The 15,487-nt window shown below is 45.2% G+C and overlaps 1 protein-coding gene across 1 annotated transcript in view; it reads right to left on the bottom strand.

Annotated features, from left to right (window-relative positions):
- Positions 1-8,353, bottom strand: part of fhip2b (FHF complex subunit HOOK interacting protein 2B) — a 24,692-nt gene extending 16,339 nt beyond the window's left edge. The window contains exons 1-3 of the mRNA XM_083634703.1: positions 8,178-8,353; positions 4,542-4,620; positions 107-192 (exon numbers count right to left, since the gene is read on the bottom strand). Coding sequence (XP_083490829.1) covers positions 107-192; positions 4,542-4,620; positions 8,178-8,228 — 216 coding nt within the window. The 5' untranslated portion in view covers positions 8,229-8,353. The remainder of the gene's footprint in view (positions 1-106; positions 193-4,541; positions 4,621-8,177) is intronic.
- Positions 8,354-15,487: the final 7,134 nt, after the last annotated feature.

The raw sequence follows: 15,487 nt of genomic DNA on the forward strand, positions 1-15,487 counted from the left end.
GCTAGTCTCTGTGCCTGCATGCATGTGTGTGTGTGTGTGTGTGTGTGTGTGTGCATGTGTGTGTGTGCGTGTGTGTGTGTGTGTGTGTGTGTGTGTGTGCGTGTACCTGCTCTCTCTCCTCATACAGCAGGATGTCCAGCAGCTGTTTGAGACGCCATGGAATATCAGTCTGTCTGACAGCACGAGTCTCATCTACACACACGCACACGCACACAGACACACAACACACAGGAACAGACAGACTCACACACAAACACGCACGCACACACACACACAGTACATGCACACACACGCATGCGCGCACACATACACACACACACACACACACACACGCACAAAAATTAAACATAGTCTGATCAGCTAGTTAATGCGTATCATTTGGATTTGATCGATTCCGGTTCTTAACTCATTGAGTGCCAGCCACTTTTGGAGAACGGACGCTCCCAGTGCCAGAGTTTTCAGAGCGTTTTCAGTGATTTCTCGAGGCCCACAGAATATTGTGTGATATTACTATGTAAACACCGAACACGCACAAAGAACGAGCTGGCTCTATTGTATCATCAGCAAAAAAAAGTTTATTGATACCATTTTCCGTTCTTTAGTTATGAGCCGGAGAAGATAGGTCGTTTTGAGCAAATACAGGCGTTTCAAATTATTAGCTGAGATATTCCGCCTTTTGTGAAATGCAGCATTTCAAGCACATTCACTGAGTCTGAAGATAATATTTTCTGATGTAGTGACGTGGTGTAGTTGTGTGATGCCCTGCGTGCCCCACCCCCCTCTCCCCCCCCTCCCCCCCTCAGCTGCAAACTCCTCCCCACACTACACAGCCTCACGCACCCACTCTATTTTCGGAGTGCTCCGTTTGTGTGTGCCGGGCGGCTCCCAGCGCGACAGGGAAGAGCCAAACCGGACTGCTGAATGGTTTGGCGTCGGGTGCTGCTTTTCTGGTGGCTAATCGTGTGGAGAAACTATACAGACAGACAGACAGAGACAGAGGGGCTCAGTTGTGGGCGCGGATTGACTCCTGTTCGCAGCCAACGTCAGCTCCAGACAGAGCAATCTACAGTATATGGCTCTGGCTGCAGCATGCATCGGTTTCTCTTTGATCACGGCTTTTTCCTCCTGTTTCTCCGGACCTGTCTCTAATCTGGAGAGCACTGTCGCCACCTAATGAGTCCGTAAAATAGGTTATACACCTTCAATAGCTCCCATATTTGTACAGGAGATGCCTGAGGCTTTCATCCACGTCCCACCGTCAAAAAACGCATTTGACGTCGATCGACGTCCGTGGCACTCTACGTCACTATTTACTTTGACGTCGATCGACGTCCGTGGCACTCAATGAGTTAACGATTCTCAATTTCAATTATTTGAGGGGCGTGGTCAAAACAGGTCACATCATCGACCTATATAAGATGGACGCAATTCCATGGTCCCATCAGTGAAGCCGCTGCATGTTAGATCGCCGCCCTGACGGCTGAATCCAGTATTAGGTCACAAGGCCCGCCTCCCCATGTTAGTGGATGGGAAAATCACAACCGAAATAATCACAGTATACGTCAGATAATTTTTTTCCAAAGGTGGTTTGTATCATTTTAGATAGTCATTATCATGCTAATGCCTGTGCAAGTGGTCATTTTTCTGATCGGTTTGTTTTTAAGTAGTTATTTGACATATAAAAAGGGATCAAAATGGATGATTGACAGCTGTGGCAGCCAGTCTCAAGCCGTCATTGGCTGGACAGGGTCTGCACATAATAGATCTATTCGTCACAGACAAGACACACGGCTTTATGTTATCTAACGCTGCCTGGAGGTCGGTGGCTCATGTTGGCTCTGCTGGCTACAGACATCAATGGACCCCAATAAAAAGAACATTGTTTTGAGGAATGAAAACAAATGTTTTGTGCGCGAGGAATTAACGTTGGTTGGGGACTGAAGTAAGTTCAGAAAATATGTGTTTTATGAGTTACTCCAGCTACGTTATAAGTAGGCTACACAATGGTTTTAACATGCAAGCTAGCATTAGCTGCTTGCATGTCGGCTGTTTTTCATATTACTATAACTTAACAACCGATAACGATAGCTGGAATAACACAATAATAGACACATATTTTCAGAACTGACCAGGTTGTCCAACTGACAGGAAATGTGTTTTATAACGTTAACTCCCCTCCCGGGTATAAGATGAGATGAGGGCAGCCTAGTTAGTAGTACACAACCACCATTAGCTCATCGCTAACGGGTTAGCATGACATACAAACAGACGTTTTATTTCTTGTAGGCTATTAAAGCAACAAACGTTTTTATATGCATATCTGGGGGAAATGCTTTGACTGTGGGGATGTTCGTTGTTCACAAGCTCCTCTCTTAGTAACGATATACCAGGCAATAGACCAGGCAGCCTGGCTCAGGTCTAGGCTAACGCGGGTACAACAAGTAGCCTCACGGTTGTGTTAAACCAACATTTGCACCAAAAGAAATGTAATCATTAAGTTAATCAAAATGCCACGGAAACATTAGGCTAATCAACACAGAGCTGTTCATCCGAGAATTTCCCCCAGTGAGAGGCTGAGCCAAGCAGCCCTGGCTCCTCTTGCGGGCTGAGAGCAGCCCGGAGATCTGACTTGTCTGGCTGATACAACCATTGACAGTACAACTCAATCTCCGACAACGGAGAACGTTACAGGCTGCAGTACCCACAACACCAGCAAACAACGTTGCGTAAAGCGTCAAGGTTAGATTTGTAACACCAACATTTGCTCCAAAAGGAATTAAATCATAAAGTTAATCAAAATGCCACGAAAACATTAGGCTAGACACAGCAATCCCCCCAGTGAGGCTGGCCTGCCTCCACTTCCGGCCCGCGCTGAGAGCGCTGAGAGCACAGCAGCAGCCCGGAGGTCTGAATCTCCGACAACCAAAATCAGATTTTCGTACAGGCGTCATTTTGATAAACTGATCTCATAGTGGGAATCTTCCTGGTTACTTTTGGCGAGACAAAAAATATTACAACTTAAAGTGTAATATTTACAGAGCTAGACTGTATATAAATACACAACGCACTGTGCGCATTCTAGAAACAGCAGCTCTACCTAAGAAAGTTCAGAGGGGCGTGGAGCTCTCGCAGGTTCTCAATCAAAGGCGCTACTGCGCATGCTCTGGTTCACTGATCTGGCCGGATTTTGGCTTCAATACACATACAGGGCGGAGATACGGACGCTCTCTCCATTCATATTATAACTCAATGGGTCACATGAGGGGCAGGGTCAACACAGGTCACATGAGGGGCGGGGTCAACACAGGTCACATGAGGGGCGGGGTCAAAACAGGTCACATGAGGCACGGCATCAAAACAGATCACATGAGGGGCGGAGTCAACACAGGTCACATGAGGGGCGGGGTCAACACAGGTCACATGAGGCACGGCATCAAAACAGATCACATGAGGGGCGGAGTCAACACAGGTCACATGAGGGGCGGAGTCAACACAGGTCACATGAGGGGCAGGGTCAACACAGGTCACATGAGGGGCGGAGTCAACACAGGTCACATGAGGGGCAGGGTCAACACAGGTCACATGAGGGGCGGGGTCAACACAGGTCACATGAGGGGCGGGGTCAACACAGGTCACATGAGGGGCAGGGTCAACACAGATCACATGAGGGGCGGAGTCAACACAGGTCACATGAGGGGCAGGGTCAACACAGGTCACATGAGGGGCGGGGTCAACACAGGTCACATGAGGGGCGGGGTCAACACAGGTCACATGAGGGGCAGGGTCAACACAGGTCACATGAGGCACGGCATCAAAACAGATCACATGAGGGGCGGAGTCAACACAGGTCACATGAGGGGCGGGGTCAACACAGGTCACATGAGGCACGGCATCAAAACAGATCACATGAGGGGCGGAGTCAACACAGGTCACATGAGGGGCGGGGTCAACACAGGTCACATGAGGCACGGCATCAAAACAGATCACATGAGGGGCGGAGTCAACACAGGTCACATGAGGGGCGGGGTCAACACAGGTCACATGAGGCCCGGCATCAAAACAGATCACATGAGGGGCGGGGTCAACACAGGTCACATGAGGGGCAGGGTCAACACAGGTCACATGAGGGGCGGGGTCAAAATAGGTCAGATGCTTATTTCACAGAAAGAAATAGAAGAAATAAAAACCCTTACACAAGTCACATCATCTACTATAATTGGAGAGCTGTCTGTCTGTCTGTTTGTGTGTCTGTCTGTTTGTTTGTCTGTCTGTCTGAAGTTGCAAGGCGCACCAAAAAACAAACAAAAAAATAACTTAAATTTGTATTCTTGCACAAAATATATAAATGCAAGCACTTTCAAATAACCCATGTCTATTTATGTCTATTTTCAAAAACTTTCAAGGCGTTGATTTTTTCTCTCTCAAATTCACAAACTTTCAAGCAAGGACCCATGGGAACCCTGATTTTCGATTCCTTTGGAGTGTGTGCTTGTGCACGTGTGCGTGGATGTGTGTGTGTGTGTGTGTGTGTGTGTGTGTACCTGTTGTCTCTATATAATAGTTGGTGATCGCTTTCCAGTGATCCACAAAGGACTGCAACAGATCCACTGACGGCTCCCTCTGACAGACAGGTAGAGAGAGAGACAGGCACAGAGAGAGAGACAGGCAGAGAGAGAGACAGGCAGATTGACAGACAGGCAGAGAGATAGACAGGTTAGTTCAGTGTCTCATGTCAGTGTCAAAATGTCCCCACACTGTATCTTATACTACTGTTGTAGGTATTGAGTCTATTTCTGCAATAACACCTGCACTTATGACTGTGTTTACTAACGTGGTTAAAAAAAAAATCTACCTCAATATTTACATCACCATGTAAAAAAAAAACATGTGCTTTTAGGTAGCACGCATCAGACTCTGTGTTGCCAGATTTTTTCCAAAAGACCTGCATTTGCTTGGCCAGATCTGTGTGCATTTTGGTGGTTTTTGAGCAGTTTGTGCTGGAAGCCATCAGCTGTATCTGGCAACCCGACCCACGTGAGAAATAACTTGATTCCTTTCCGGTTCAGTCTTGGTAGTTCAAGGTTCAATCAAAGCAACTAACGTTTAACTTCCAGAACCATTGTTTATAGGGATGCACCGATTGCGATTTTGTTGGCCGGTACCGATTTCCGATTTTTAAATAGTCTGACTTGCCGATACAGATTTTTGCCGATTCCGATTTTCTTTCTAAGAACAATAATTGACAGCTTACACAAACATGTTTGTAACTTTGCTTTAATAGAAAATTAAGATTCATATAACAATTCTTATCGTTTGCATGAGGTAGGACCATCTCATTCAAACACATCTCAAAGTAAAAGTGTTCCAGGTTACTGGACAAGAGCTTTTTTTGTGCAAATACAATGAATAAAAAATTAAATAAAATGCAGTAGCCAGCTATCATGCATTTAATTTTCCACAAGAAAACAGGGGCAACAGAACATCAAAATGATTCTAGAGCAGGTACATACTAGAGTCTAGTATGTACCTGCTCTAGAATCAGGCGTCTAGTAACTAGACGTCTGTTCAGATGTGCATTTACTGCGGGGATTGAATCACAGATCTTGTCTGACTGGGCTGGGCTGGGCTAGCAGCTAAATGCTAACTATGCTCAATGGGGAGAACGGATTTGCCCCACCCTGACCACGCCCACAGCGAGCTACCCCAGCGTCTGACGAGACGATAGGCTGGTTTGAGTTGACTGCTGCCTCGGCTGGAAAACAGACGAGAGCAGCCGAGCGCAGTCAGGCGAGGCGTCAACAAGCTGAAGACCCCCGACTGCACACTCACTGCTGCTTTTCTTCTTCTACAGTTTTGTTTAACAGCGGTTTGTAAACAAATTAAAACATGCATTAGCGCCACCTGCTCAAATGACCCAGCCCATCAGATTACTTATTTGTTATTTTAATGTAGGCATTACAGGTGGTATTTATGTAAAATATGGAGTGACAGCTTGGAATGGATATAAAATTGAAGTTTCTTTCTACACTTCACTGTGGGTTTGTGATGCACCTGTGTTGAACCAATGGGCGCGCTGAGCTTGATGCGTTTCTCGTCATCCTCTAATGCCACCACTCTAATGCAGCCTTCAAAATAAAACCCTACCCTGTATAACCCAAAATAAACGTAAAGTCGAGCTGAACCCAAAAATGACTTTTCTTTTCTTTTAGTTCAAATACCTGGGTATGCAGTGCACCTATTTAGTAATGTATGCAAAAAAAAATCACAAAAATCTAATTTCTTTAGTTTTTCACACTTTTTCACATCAAAAGTTCATTTTTCAAGATTTCATTGATAACACTAATCTACAGTTTGGTGACGTCACCGGCTAGTATTATCAAATTTCTACCCCATTTCAACCAATCATATCACGACATGGCAGCTGTCAATCAAATCTTCATTTCAGGATAATTTTCTCTTCCAAATTAAGTAGAAAATAGCGCCTAGTGCCTGTCATCTGGCAGAATTCCTATCCACATAAACTAACTACTAACTTTAACTACGGTACTAACTTTATATGAAACATGAACAAAAAACAAAAACTATAATCTCTAAGAATGCAAAGAAATGTAACTGGCTCGTTAAAACGCGCATTCCAGGAATATCGTATTTACAGAAATAGCGTAAAAGGCGCGCGCTTGAGAGCGTGGTTGTCAGGGGTCGCCCCTCGGACATTCCAGCCGGGCAGGCAGCACCCATGCATCGGATTGTCCGCTCGCTCCGCACGAAGCAGCAGGCTGCCTGGTACTCCGCGGATCCCACTCGCGTAGCACGACAACACGCTGAATCCCACTCGATTTGGGGGTGGAACACGCCATGATTGACCAATGCCAAAGCCAGTCAAATCAAATCATTGACACCCGGCATTGTGCGGCTTGTGGTCCGCCTCTCAACCTGTCATCTCAGACAAACTATGTTTTCAGTCTGAAACGGACTCAGATGCACGTGACGAACGGGTTCACCTCGACTTTAAATCACTCAGAGTAATCACTATGAGGAACCTCAATAGAAAATAGCTTACATTACGTTCCACTGCCTAAACAGATAATGTGCTCCTCATTGGTCGACCAATTAGCCTATTTCACTTCCCACCCAATTCACCCATGTTGTGTCTAATTGTGCATTCCTTTATAACTGGGAACTGGTAATCTTACCGGTTCAAAGTTCATGAGCTGGGACGTGACGTCACTAGAGCTGGTATTTCCCATTCCAAACTCGTAGGAGCTTCAGCAGCCCCGACCTCAAAAATCCAAGATGGCTGCTCCGCGCAACAACAGTAGTTATAATCGTATAAATGCTATTTAGCACTTCTGTCTTGTTTGTGTCTCATTAAATCACCTGTAGCCTACACACAGCATGGCCTATCTGTGTGGACATAAGGCTGCAGTGTTTGTATGCGTAAAATGCCACGAAATGCCTTGTTATCAACTGTTATTGCTAACAATAGCTAGCCTGGCTAGCGAGTGGATCTGACCAGTGAACAGTGAACTTCCCAGCTCAACTTTTCTGCAAATGGAATGCTAACTAAACGGATGTGACGTCATTTAGCCTCCACATCCCAGTTCTTTTGCGATAAAGGAACGCACGATAAAAGGCAGGAAGTACAACAGGTGCCTGCAAGCAGCAGAGCATTGATTAGGGCCCCAGCACTGGAACACCTAAATGGATTGGAAGTTGGAAACCCTCATTAGTCTGCTTGTACCTGTATTACTTCCTGCCTTTTAGACACAAAATGGGTGTCTACTGAAGGGTAATTAATGCAGGTAGACCCGATACATTTGTTATTATACAGTAGGTCCACAGTAGTCGGAGCTCAACCCCCGCCCCCTTCCTTATTTAGATTTCAGGAAGTTGGCACCCCTAGCAGGCGGAGCAAGTCGGACAACTTTTCTGCGTGCCTCTCTCTCTCTGCAAACAGCTGATCATGTTGTTAGCCTGGGAAGCTAACGTTATAATATCAGCTCAGCTCACTGCAGTCACGTGGCCGTTAACTGACTTTATGAAAGTTCTAACAAAGTGTCATCCGTTTAGTGTTGTAACAGAAGCACTCAGAGTGACGTGTACCCACTCAGTCACGTGTTGTTTACCAAGCCGCCTGTCGTGTTGGCTATCAGCTAGCCTCACGTGACGTCACTCACCGTCTCCAGCGCGTGCAGCAGCAGGCTCGTCAGCTTACCGAACGTCTCCATTCTGCCGCTAAAAAGGAAACAGAAGCTGTCTGTCTGCTTTACCTATACATGTCAAGTTACATGCTGTCTGCCTGCTACAAACTCAACAGACAACTCTCTCCACCACCGCGCACTGCCTCTGTCAAGTTCCCACAAATAAACCACACCACTTCCGGTACTACTTGCAAAAATAAAACTAGCTACAGCGTCAGCGACATATCCCGTTGATGATTTTCAAAATAAGAGCTTCATTAACGAACAGTAAAGTGGCAAATTGGAAAAAATAATTAGCCTAAAAAAGAGCAATCTGTCTCAATTAAAATAATTTTACAGTCATTTTGTCAATGCTTTAGAATACAGTCCGCAAATAACCCTATAAGTACAGGGTAACAAAATCTGTACTTATAGGGTAATTACGGGGTACCACACTTTCCGAGATAGTTGACCATCCCAAGAAACCTTTGCAGGGCTGGGACGTCTGCTGGCACTGGCATTTATTTGATAGCTTTTGTTTTGGTGGGGTCGGCTTTAAGCCCCTCACTTGTGAAAACATGGCCAACATAGCTGACTTGATTCAGCCAGAACTTGCACATTCAGCCTCAAGTTAACCTCCCTGGCACGGTTGAGTACCTTCCTCAAACTGGCATCATGCTCCTCCACACTTTTAGCCTGGGTAAACGCAGCCTCCACATGACCTGCTCTCAGACCTCTGGTTCTCAGTCACTAGTGACTGGGAACTCTGAGAGCAGGTCACGTGGGGGCTGGGTTTACCCAGGCTACCACACTTTGGCCCCTGATGAGTATGTCGTTGACTATATGATCGCACAAGGAAACCCAGTGAAGATCTGCTCCATGGAGCGCTGGAACACTTCACTAGCCAAATGGCATCCTCAAAAACCTGTAGCGACCAAAGGGAGTGCTAAAAGTGGTTAGCATTGAGGACGTGTGGTCAAGCGAAATCTGCCAAAAGGAGATAGTGTCTAAGACAGAAAACACTTGCATTTACCACTTCTTCGACAGTCTGCATAAGGTGGTGTGGCCTTTTTTAAAGCGGTGTTCAAGTCTCTCGGATTTATGCAGATCCTTATCTCTTGTTTGTCCTTTTTGTTAGTAGCGACCATGATGACACCCAGTCTGTCGACTCTGAGACTGGAGTGATGACACCCAGTTTCTCCATCATGTCAAGCTCAGCTTTGACTCTGGAGCTTTGACAAAGGAGCAGAGTTTGACTATGTGTCTTGTTTTGCACTCGGGTCAGAAGTAAGGAAACAAGGCTAGGTTGGAACCTAGCATATGGCCAGCGCGATAAAGCGTTCACGAGCATCGGAACGCAAATTGGACTGGACAAAGCCAGATATAGGGCCCGCTTGCGCCGGTCAAAAAGGAGTGGTGTTTTGTTTTGTCTTGATTTGTCTTGTTTTTGTTGTTGTCACGGTCTAATTTCTATTGTTTTTATGATTTTTTTTTCTCTCTTTCCCTCTTTGTCTCACACTGTTCATGTATTATCACAAAACTGTAAATAAAAAAAATATTGAAAGAAAAAGAAAAAGGAGTGGTAAGCAGTTTCTCTGCGAAGTCTGGCTTTTTGTTGGAGGCGTCAGGTGTGTGTGTGAGGCCAGGAGGCTAACAAGATTCTGTGAAGGGAAGGAGGAGGAAAGTAAGTCAGTGTGCTTAACTTTTGAAGGGGAACTACCAGAAAGAATGTATCTTGATTATGTGTGTTGTAGGGTAAGGCCATATGAGAGCTCCATTAAGAGGTTTCCGTTGCCAAGAGTATGGCCATGTGGCTTCTGTATGTTGAGGAGTTAAAAGGTGTGGGAGATGGGGGGAAGATAGTTGTAAGTTCATGCAGGGAAGATGAGGAGAAGTGTTTACACTGTGGGGGAAATCATCGCAGGCAGGGTCAAAGAAAGGAACATGAGCCAGATGAGAGCAGAAAAGGGAGTATCATATGCAGAGGCTGTAAAGAGGTCTGAGAGGAGTGCACGGCTGAGCCGAAAGAAAGAAGAAGGGTTGATCAAAGTATAATAAGTATAGATAAGAAGCGATTTTTGGCCTTCATCGCGATGGTCATAACTTGTGCCGTTGGAATGCAAGTAAAGTCCAAGTCGAAAAGGATCCAGATGGTGCTGGATGCTGCTAAGATGTTTTTAAATGTTGCCGATGTGTCTGGAGATGATCTGGTCAAAACACTAAACGAAGCGTTTGGACCAACTCAGACAGCGTCTGGGTAATACTGTCCATATATGGACAGTATCGTGTATGGGAGCACTTTGGGTGGACACTGTATATAGTTAGCACTGTGAAGCTGATATCATTTCAAAGAACTATAGAGGGCAGTATACACTGCCGGAAATCTCAAAGAGGAAGAAGAAGAACACAACCAACTGTGAGAGCCAGCAATGGGCCGCAAGGCATCCAGTCTGCCGTCGCGTAAAAACCCACCTGACTTGCAGGGTCGCTCTATCGGCCTAATAAGATGCATGAGGTTTCTGATTTAATGAATCACAATGTGCATATTTTAGTCCCAACTGAAATGCATGTAGATGACAATTACTGATGGAGAGATTCACATTGAGGGATTCAATATGATGAGAAGAGATAGGAACAGGTCCAGAGGAGTGGATGTATATATTCAAAATTGTTATTTGCCTCCAAACGAGAGATGACCTTTAAAGGTCAAGTAGACATAATATGGGTACAGATATAATTGCCTTATCATTTACCAATCATTATTGCCAGTGGTGAAAATGGCCAGGTTTTACTGTGAGAAAACTACTTAAGACAGGATGGGGGTCCCCGGATGCGGCACGGCCCGCCCCCCACCCAATCTGGATGCTTGACTTACAGCTATGTAAAAAATCTCTTACAAAAGTTACTCAAATAAGATTGCTCAGCTCTACGGATGATTTTCCCTTGATTTTAATCATGACAGACTTGATGACACATTGATATTGACGCTGCTTATTCAGCTTCCAAATACATGGGGCCCTATCTTGGTACAGGCGATATCCCCTATTTGTGCTTGCGCAACTGTTTGCCCGTGCCTCAAGGCAGGGAAGAATTTTGCACCCCCGCCCGTCAGCAGCTAAACGCATCCCCACCTCACGGGAGCATATTGTAATGATTTATACAGAAATCTAACTGTTTAAAAGTGATATAATTGTCTGGGTAGACGTGACCTCCCTGTTTTCTAAGTTAACACTCCCGAAATATGGTGGGGATGCAATTCTCAGCGGGGATGCGGAAACGTTCACGGCATGTGCTGCAGGCACGTGCCAAATCATCTGCGCCCCCAAAATGCCAGCGCAAACGGGATTTGGACGGTTTTAAGTACCAGAATTATTCACAGGTGTGGCAGGCAATGCCTGGGCGTTACATCAATAAAATCGGTTTGCGCGAGGCATGCAATATGCCGTAATTCTCTCCATGCGTAATAGTGGACTCATTTATGCCGAGGACAGAGAGAGATGGAGAGAGCTTATTGACAAAACAAGTTTTCTTAATTTAGTTCCCTTTGCGATGTGATAAAAGTTTCTCAGTGACTTAGCAGCAGAATTTGATGTCCTGGCGTGGCAAGGCTGTGCGTAATGACATATCCAAAAGGAATTTTACTCTGCGCTGCGCAGCACAGAGATTACGGTACGCTCCCAGCGCAGCGAGGTATTTAGCGCGTAAGAGGTACAAAGCTCTTAGCGCAAAGTAATTGCGCGCTGCTGACGATAATAATAATGCCATCTATCCCCACATTTTTGCGCTGAAACGCCTGGTTTGGCATGTGGCACACCTATGTCCAGTACAATTATAACAGGCATGTGCTTGTGAATGCCCCCAAATTGCATTGTGCGTGGGGTTAAACGAGCGCAAATGCTAAATTATTGCTTTTGCGAAGATAGGGCCCACGTTCTCCTACTATTCTCTGCTCCTTTCATGCTGCCCCCTCTCCACTGCATTGCAAGCCATTTTTTAAGGAGAACCTGAGGATGAATGCTGTTCCCCCTCTCGTTCTTCTCACTCCGTTGGCACTGCAGGCGTTCCCCCATTTCCACCACTGCTTATTGGATGTGTTTATAGACCTCCCAAATCAAACATGTCCAATGGAAGATCTGTGTAGCAGATAAAGCAACAGAAGAAAACATGGGGGTACTCCTACTGGCTGATTTCAACAATTGTGATACGAATGAAATACAATTGTCAGACCTGTAACTTAAAAAAGAAGGTTACAAGCGCAACAAGATTTTGATTCAGCAACCATGAGAACATTGAGACATGTTTTGTTTTGATTTTTAGCAGTTTAATAATGCAGTGTTTTGGAGGATATTCCATTCCTGTGGGTTTGACAAATCACATTATTGTGCGACAACTAAAAACACCAGAGTTCCCAAGAAACCAGCTCACAAAGAAACCACTGCAAAAGTTACATTTTGTTTTGTTTAACCATGTGAATTTCAGAAGAATTTAGCTGCAGTTCCTTGGGGATTGACAATGGCATGTACTGTATGTATTATATGTATGTATATATATAGGAATCATCGAATATTGGTCTGTCATGCAACATACAGTAGAAGAACTAAGGTATTTCCCCAAAATTTGATAAAATTGTACTGGAAATGATCCAAAATGCCCCCGAAACATATTTCACAGGTGGGAGGTGGGAGAGCCCTTGTAAAAAAAAAAGTTAATTTCCTACACTGCTGTGTATACCATACAGTATGTTACTCATTTGCAAAACGGGGTTCTGGCAAATTGAGTGGGGTCCGCTCGCTAGGCAGACCACCCGCAGTGCCGACAGCCCACAATGCCGACATCCCAACATATTTCTCACTCCCAACTCGTCCAGCGTCCGACGTTGGGTTTAGGCGTGGGGGGTGGGAGAGGTTAGGTTTAGGGTTAGGGTGTGGGGGAGGTTAGGTTGGCTTACAAAAAAGACTAAAACTGGTCAATTTCATCTCCAAGTCAGCTTTCAAGGATTCTATCATGGACATATTCACTGACACTGCAACTGCTTCCTGAACTAGTACTTATCCCCTGCCTGTCTGCTCCGACTGTTTGTTTTATTTGCTCTGTCTGTCTTGCCATGTTTTAACTTGTGTTTTAATTTGTTCAAAGCAACTTTGTATTTATTTTATCCCCTACCCCCTATCCCTCAAAAGGCTGTGCCTTCTGCCAGGTCGCCATTGTAAATAAGAATTTGTTCTTAATGACTTACCTGGTTAAATAAAGGTTAAATAAAACAAAATAAAATAAAATAAAATAAAATAAAACAAAACAAAACAAAACAAAACAAAACAAAACAAAATAAAAAGGTTTAGGCGTGGAGGGTGGGAGAAGTTAGGTTTATGGTGTGGGGGAGGTTAGGTTTAGATGTGGGGGGTGGGAGAGGTTAGTTTTAGGCATGGGGGCTGGGACAGGTTAGCTCCAGCCGGTCCACCGACACGCTGGACGCCGCCTCGCTCAGCTGGTTCTGCTTGTGGGCTATCGGCATTGTGGGCTGGCGGCACATAAGACGCGGCACCGATTGAGTAGGGAGAGCGGGGTAAGTTGTCACATCAAAGTCGATTGAGTAGGGAGAGCGGGGTAAGTTGTCACATCAGTCAAAGTCAAAGCACTAAAAACAATTTGTAGCCTAGTCATGACAATAAATTATGAAAATGTTCTTGTTCCAGGAATCAAAATAATGATACTACACCGTGACACACAAAAGCAAGGGTCAGCCGTAACTTGATAATAGTTTTGAATGTTGAATGTTTTAGTGAAGCTACTGTATGTGCTCAGGGTGTTTTAATGCTTGAGTCTTTCCAAAGGTCAGCAAATCAAATTGCAACATTTCAGATCAAAGGATTGCCTTCTGTCACTCAATACATACAGAGATATGGTGTAGATGTTGAGCCGCCACTCTGATTACATGGTCTGGAAAATTGACTCTCCTTGGTCTGGTCTCTGTCTTGACTCATCTCACCGTCTTCAAAGTCTTGGTCGAGACGACACTCAAGTCTTCATCTAGATTCGAACATGATACAATCTGGTCTTGGTCTTGACTCAGTCTTGGTGGTCTCGACTACAACACTGGCAGGTACTAACAAAACCAAATTATCTGGCAAACCATTTTTCAGATTTTTGTTACTTAAGTGAACTGTGGGCACAGTTCTTCCTCTGTGCCTTCAGTGGACACAGCTGTGAGCTCTCTTGCCTGTGACCTCTCCTGCTTTACAAATCCCAGCACGGTTTAATACCTTCCGATTGGGGGCCGAATGGCAGGTGAATCCTTTTCCACAAAATGTGCAACTGAAAGGCGCTTGCCCAGTGTGACTTCTTGTGTTGATTTAAATTGGCTTTCTAGTTTGTGGATGACACTTGTGGAATGTCTTGTTTGATTTCAACCCAGTCACTTCCATCACAAGCAGTAGTCAACTTAAAGATATTAGCCGCCTCCTGAGGTTAAGGCTGCTCTCCCTCCCGACTAGTGCAGAGTTTCTTCCTCCTGTTCCTCTTTAACCTGAGGAGGTGCTGAGTCCTCTTCACCCAGATTGAAGTTCCTCTGCTGGTTACAGTGCTGCTGGTCAAGGAGAACCTCCTCCATAACGGCAGGTGGCTGTGGGCGGTCTGAATGGGGAAGGACAAAAGTAACTACTTTTAGTGGTAGGAACAAGAGACAGTTCAAATAAATATAAACAGGTACTGTATTTTAACTAGAAAATGTGATTGGCATAGAGGACAGACCTCAGCCGTGTCTCACAACCACATTTGGGTGATATGTCACGCGGTGGGCGTGACATATCACCCAATATCACGCCTCCTTTTAGCCAATCAAGATTATTGAAAAGCCAATCAAGATTGAAGATTATCCGACTGAACACTGGTTCGCATTTGATTAAGCTTGCGTTGCCCAGAGACCTTATTAGAAGCATCGCGCCAAAAACCCATTCAAAAATCCCATAGGCGAAAACAGTGAAGAACCCGGAAGTGTTAGCATCAATGTTTTCCGGACTCGTTCCTGGGGCTCTCTATTAAGCCGTTTTCCCACATGCGCTTTGTACCGCTAGTGAGTTTGTTCGGCCATAGTAACCACCCGTAATGCTAGCAGAGACCGGAAAAAAGTACCTTGTTATCCTACTTCACACAAGAGTTGTCGGGAACCCACCGTAACCTACGGAGTGAGTCTATTGTGTTAGCTCCGCCCACCCTGTGTCACCACAAGTTCATAAATGCTGCAGTACTGAAAATGCAAAGGCTTCCATCAATGGGCCATAGGCTGAATCATTGTGTTAAGTCACCATCAG

Source organism: Poromitra crassiceps (genome assembly GCF_964638095.1).
Source record: "Poromitra crassiceps genome assembly, chromosome: 4".
In the NCBI taxonomy this organism is placed as follows: domain Eukaryota; kingdom Metazoa; phylum Chordata; class Actinopteri; order Beryciformes; family Melamphaidae; genus Poromitra; species Poromitra crassiceps.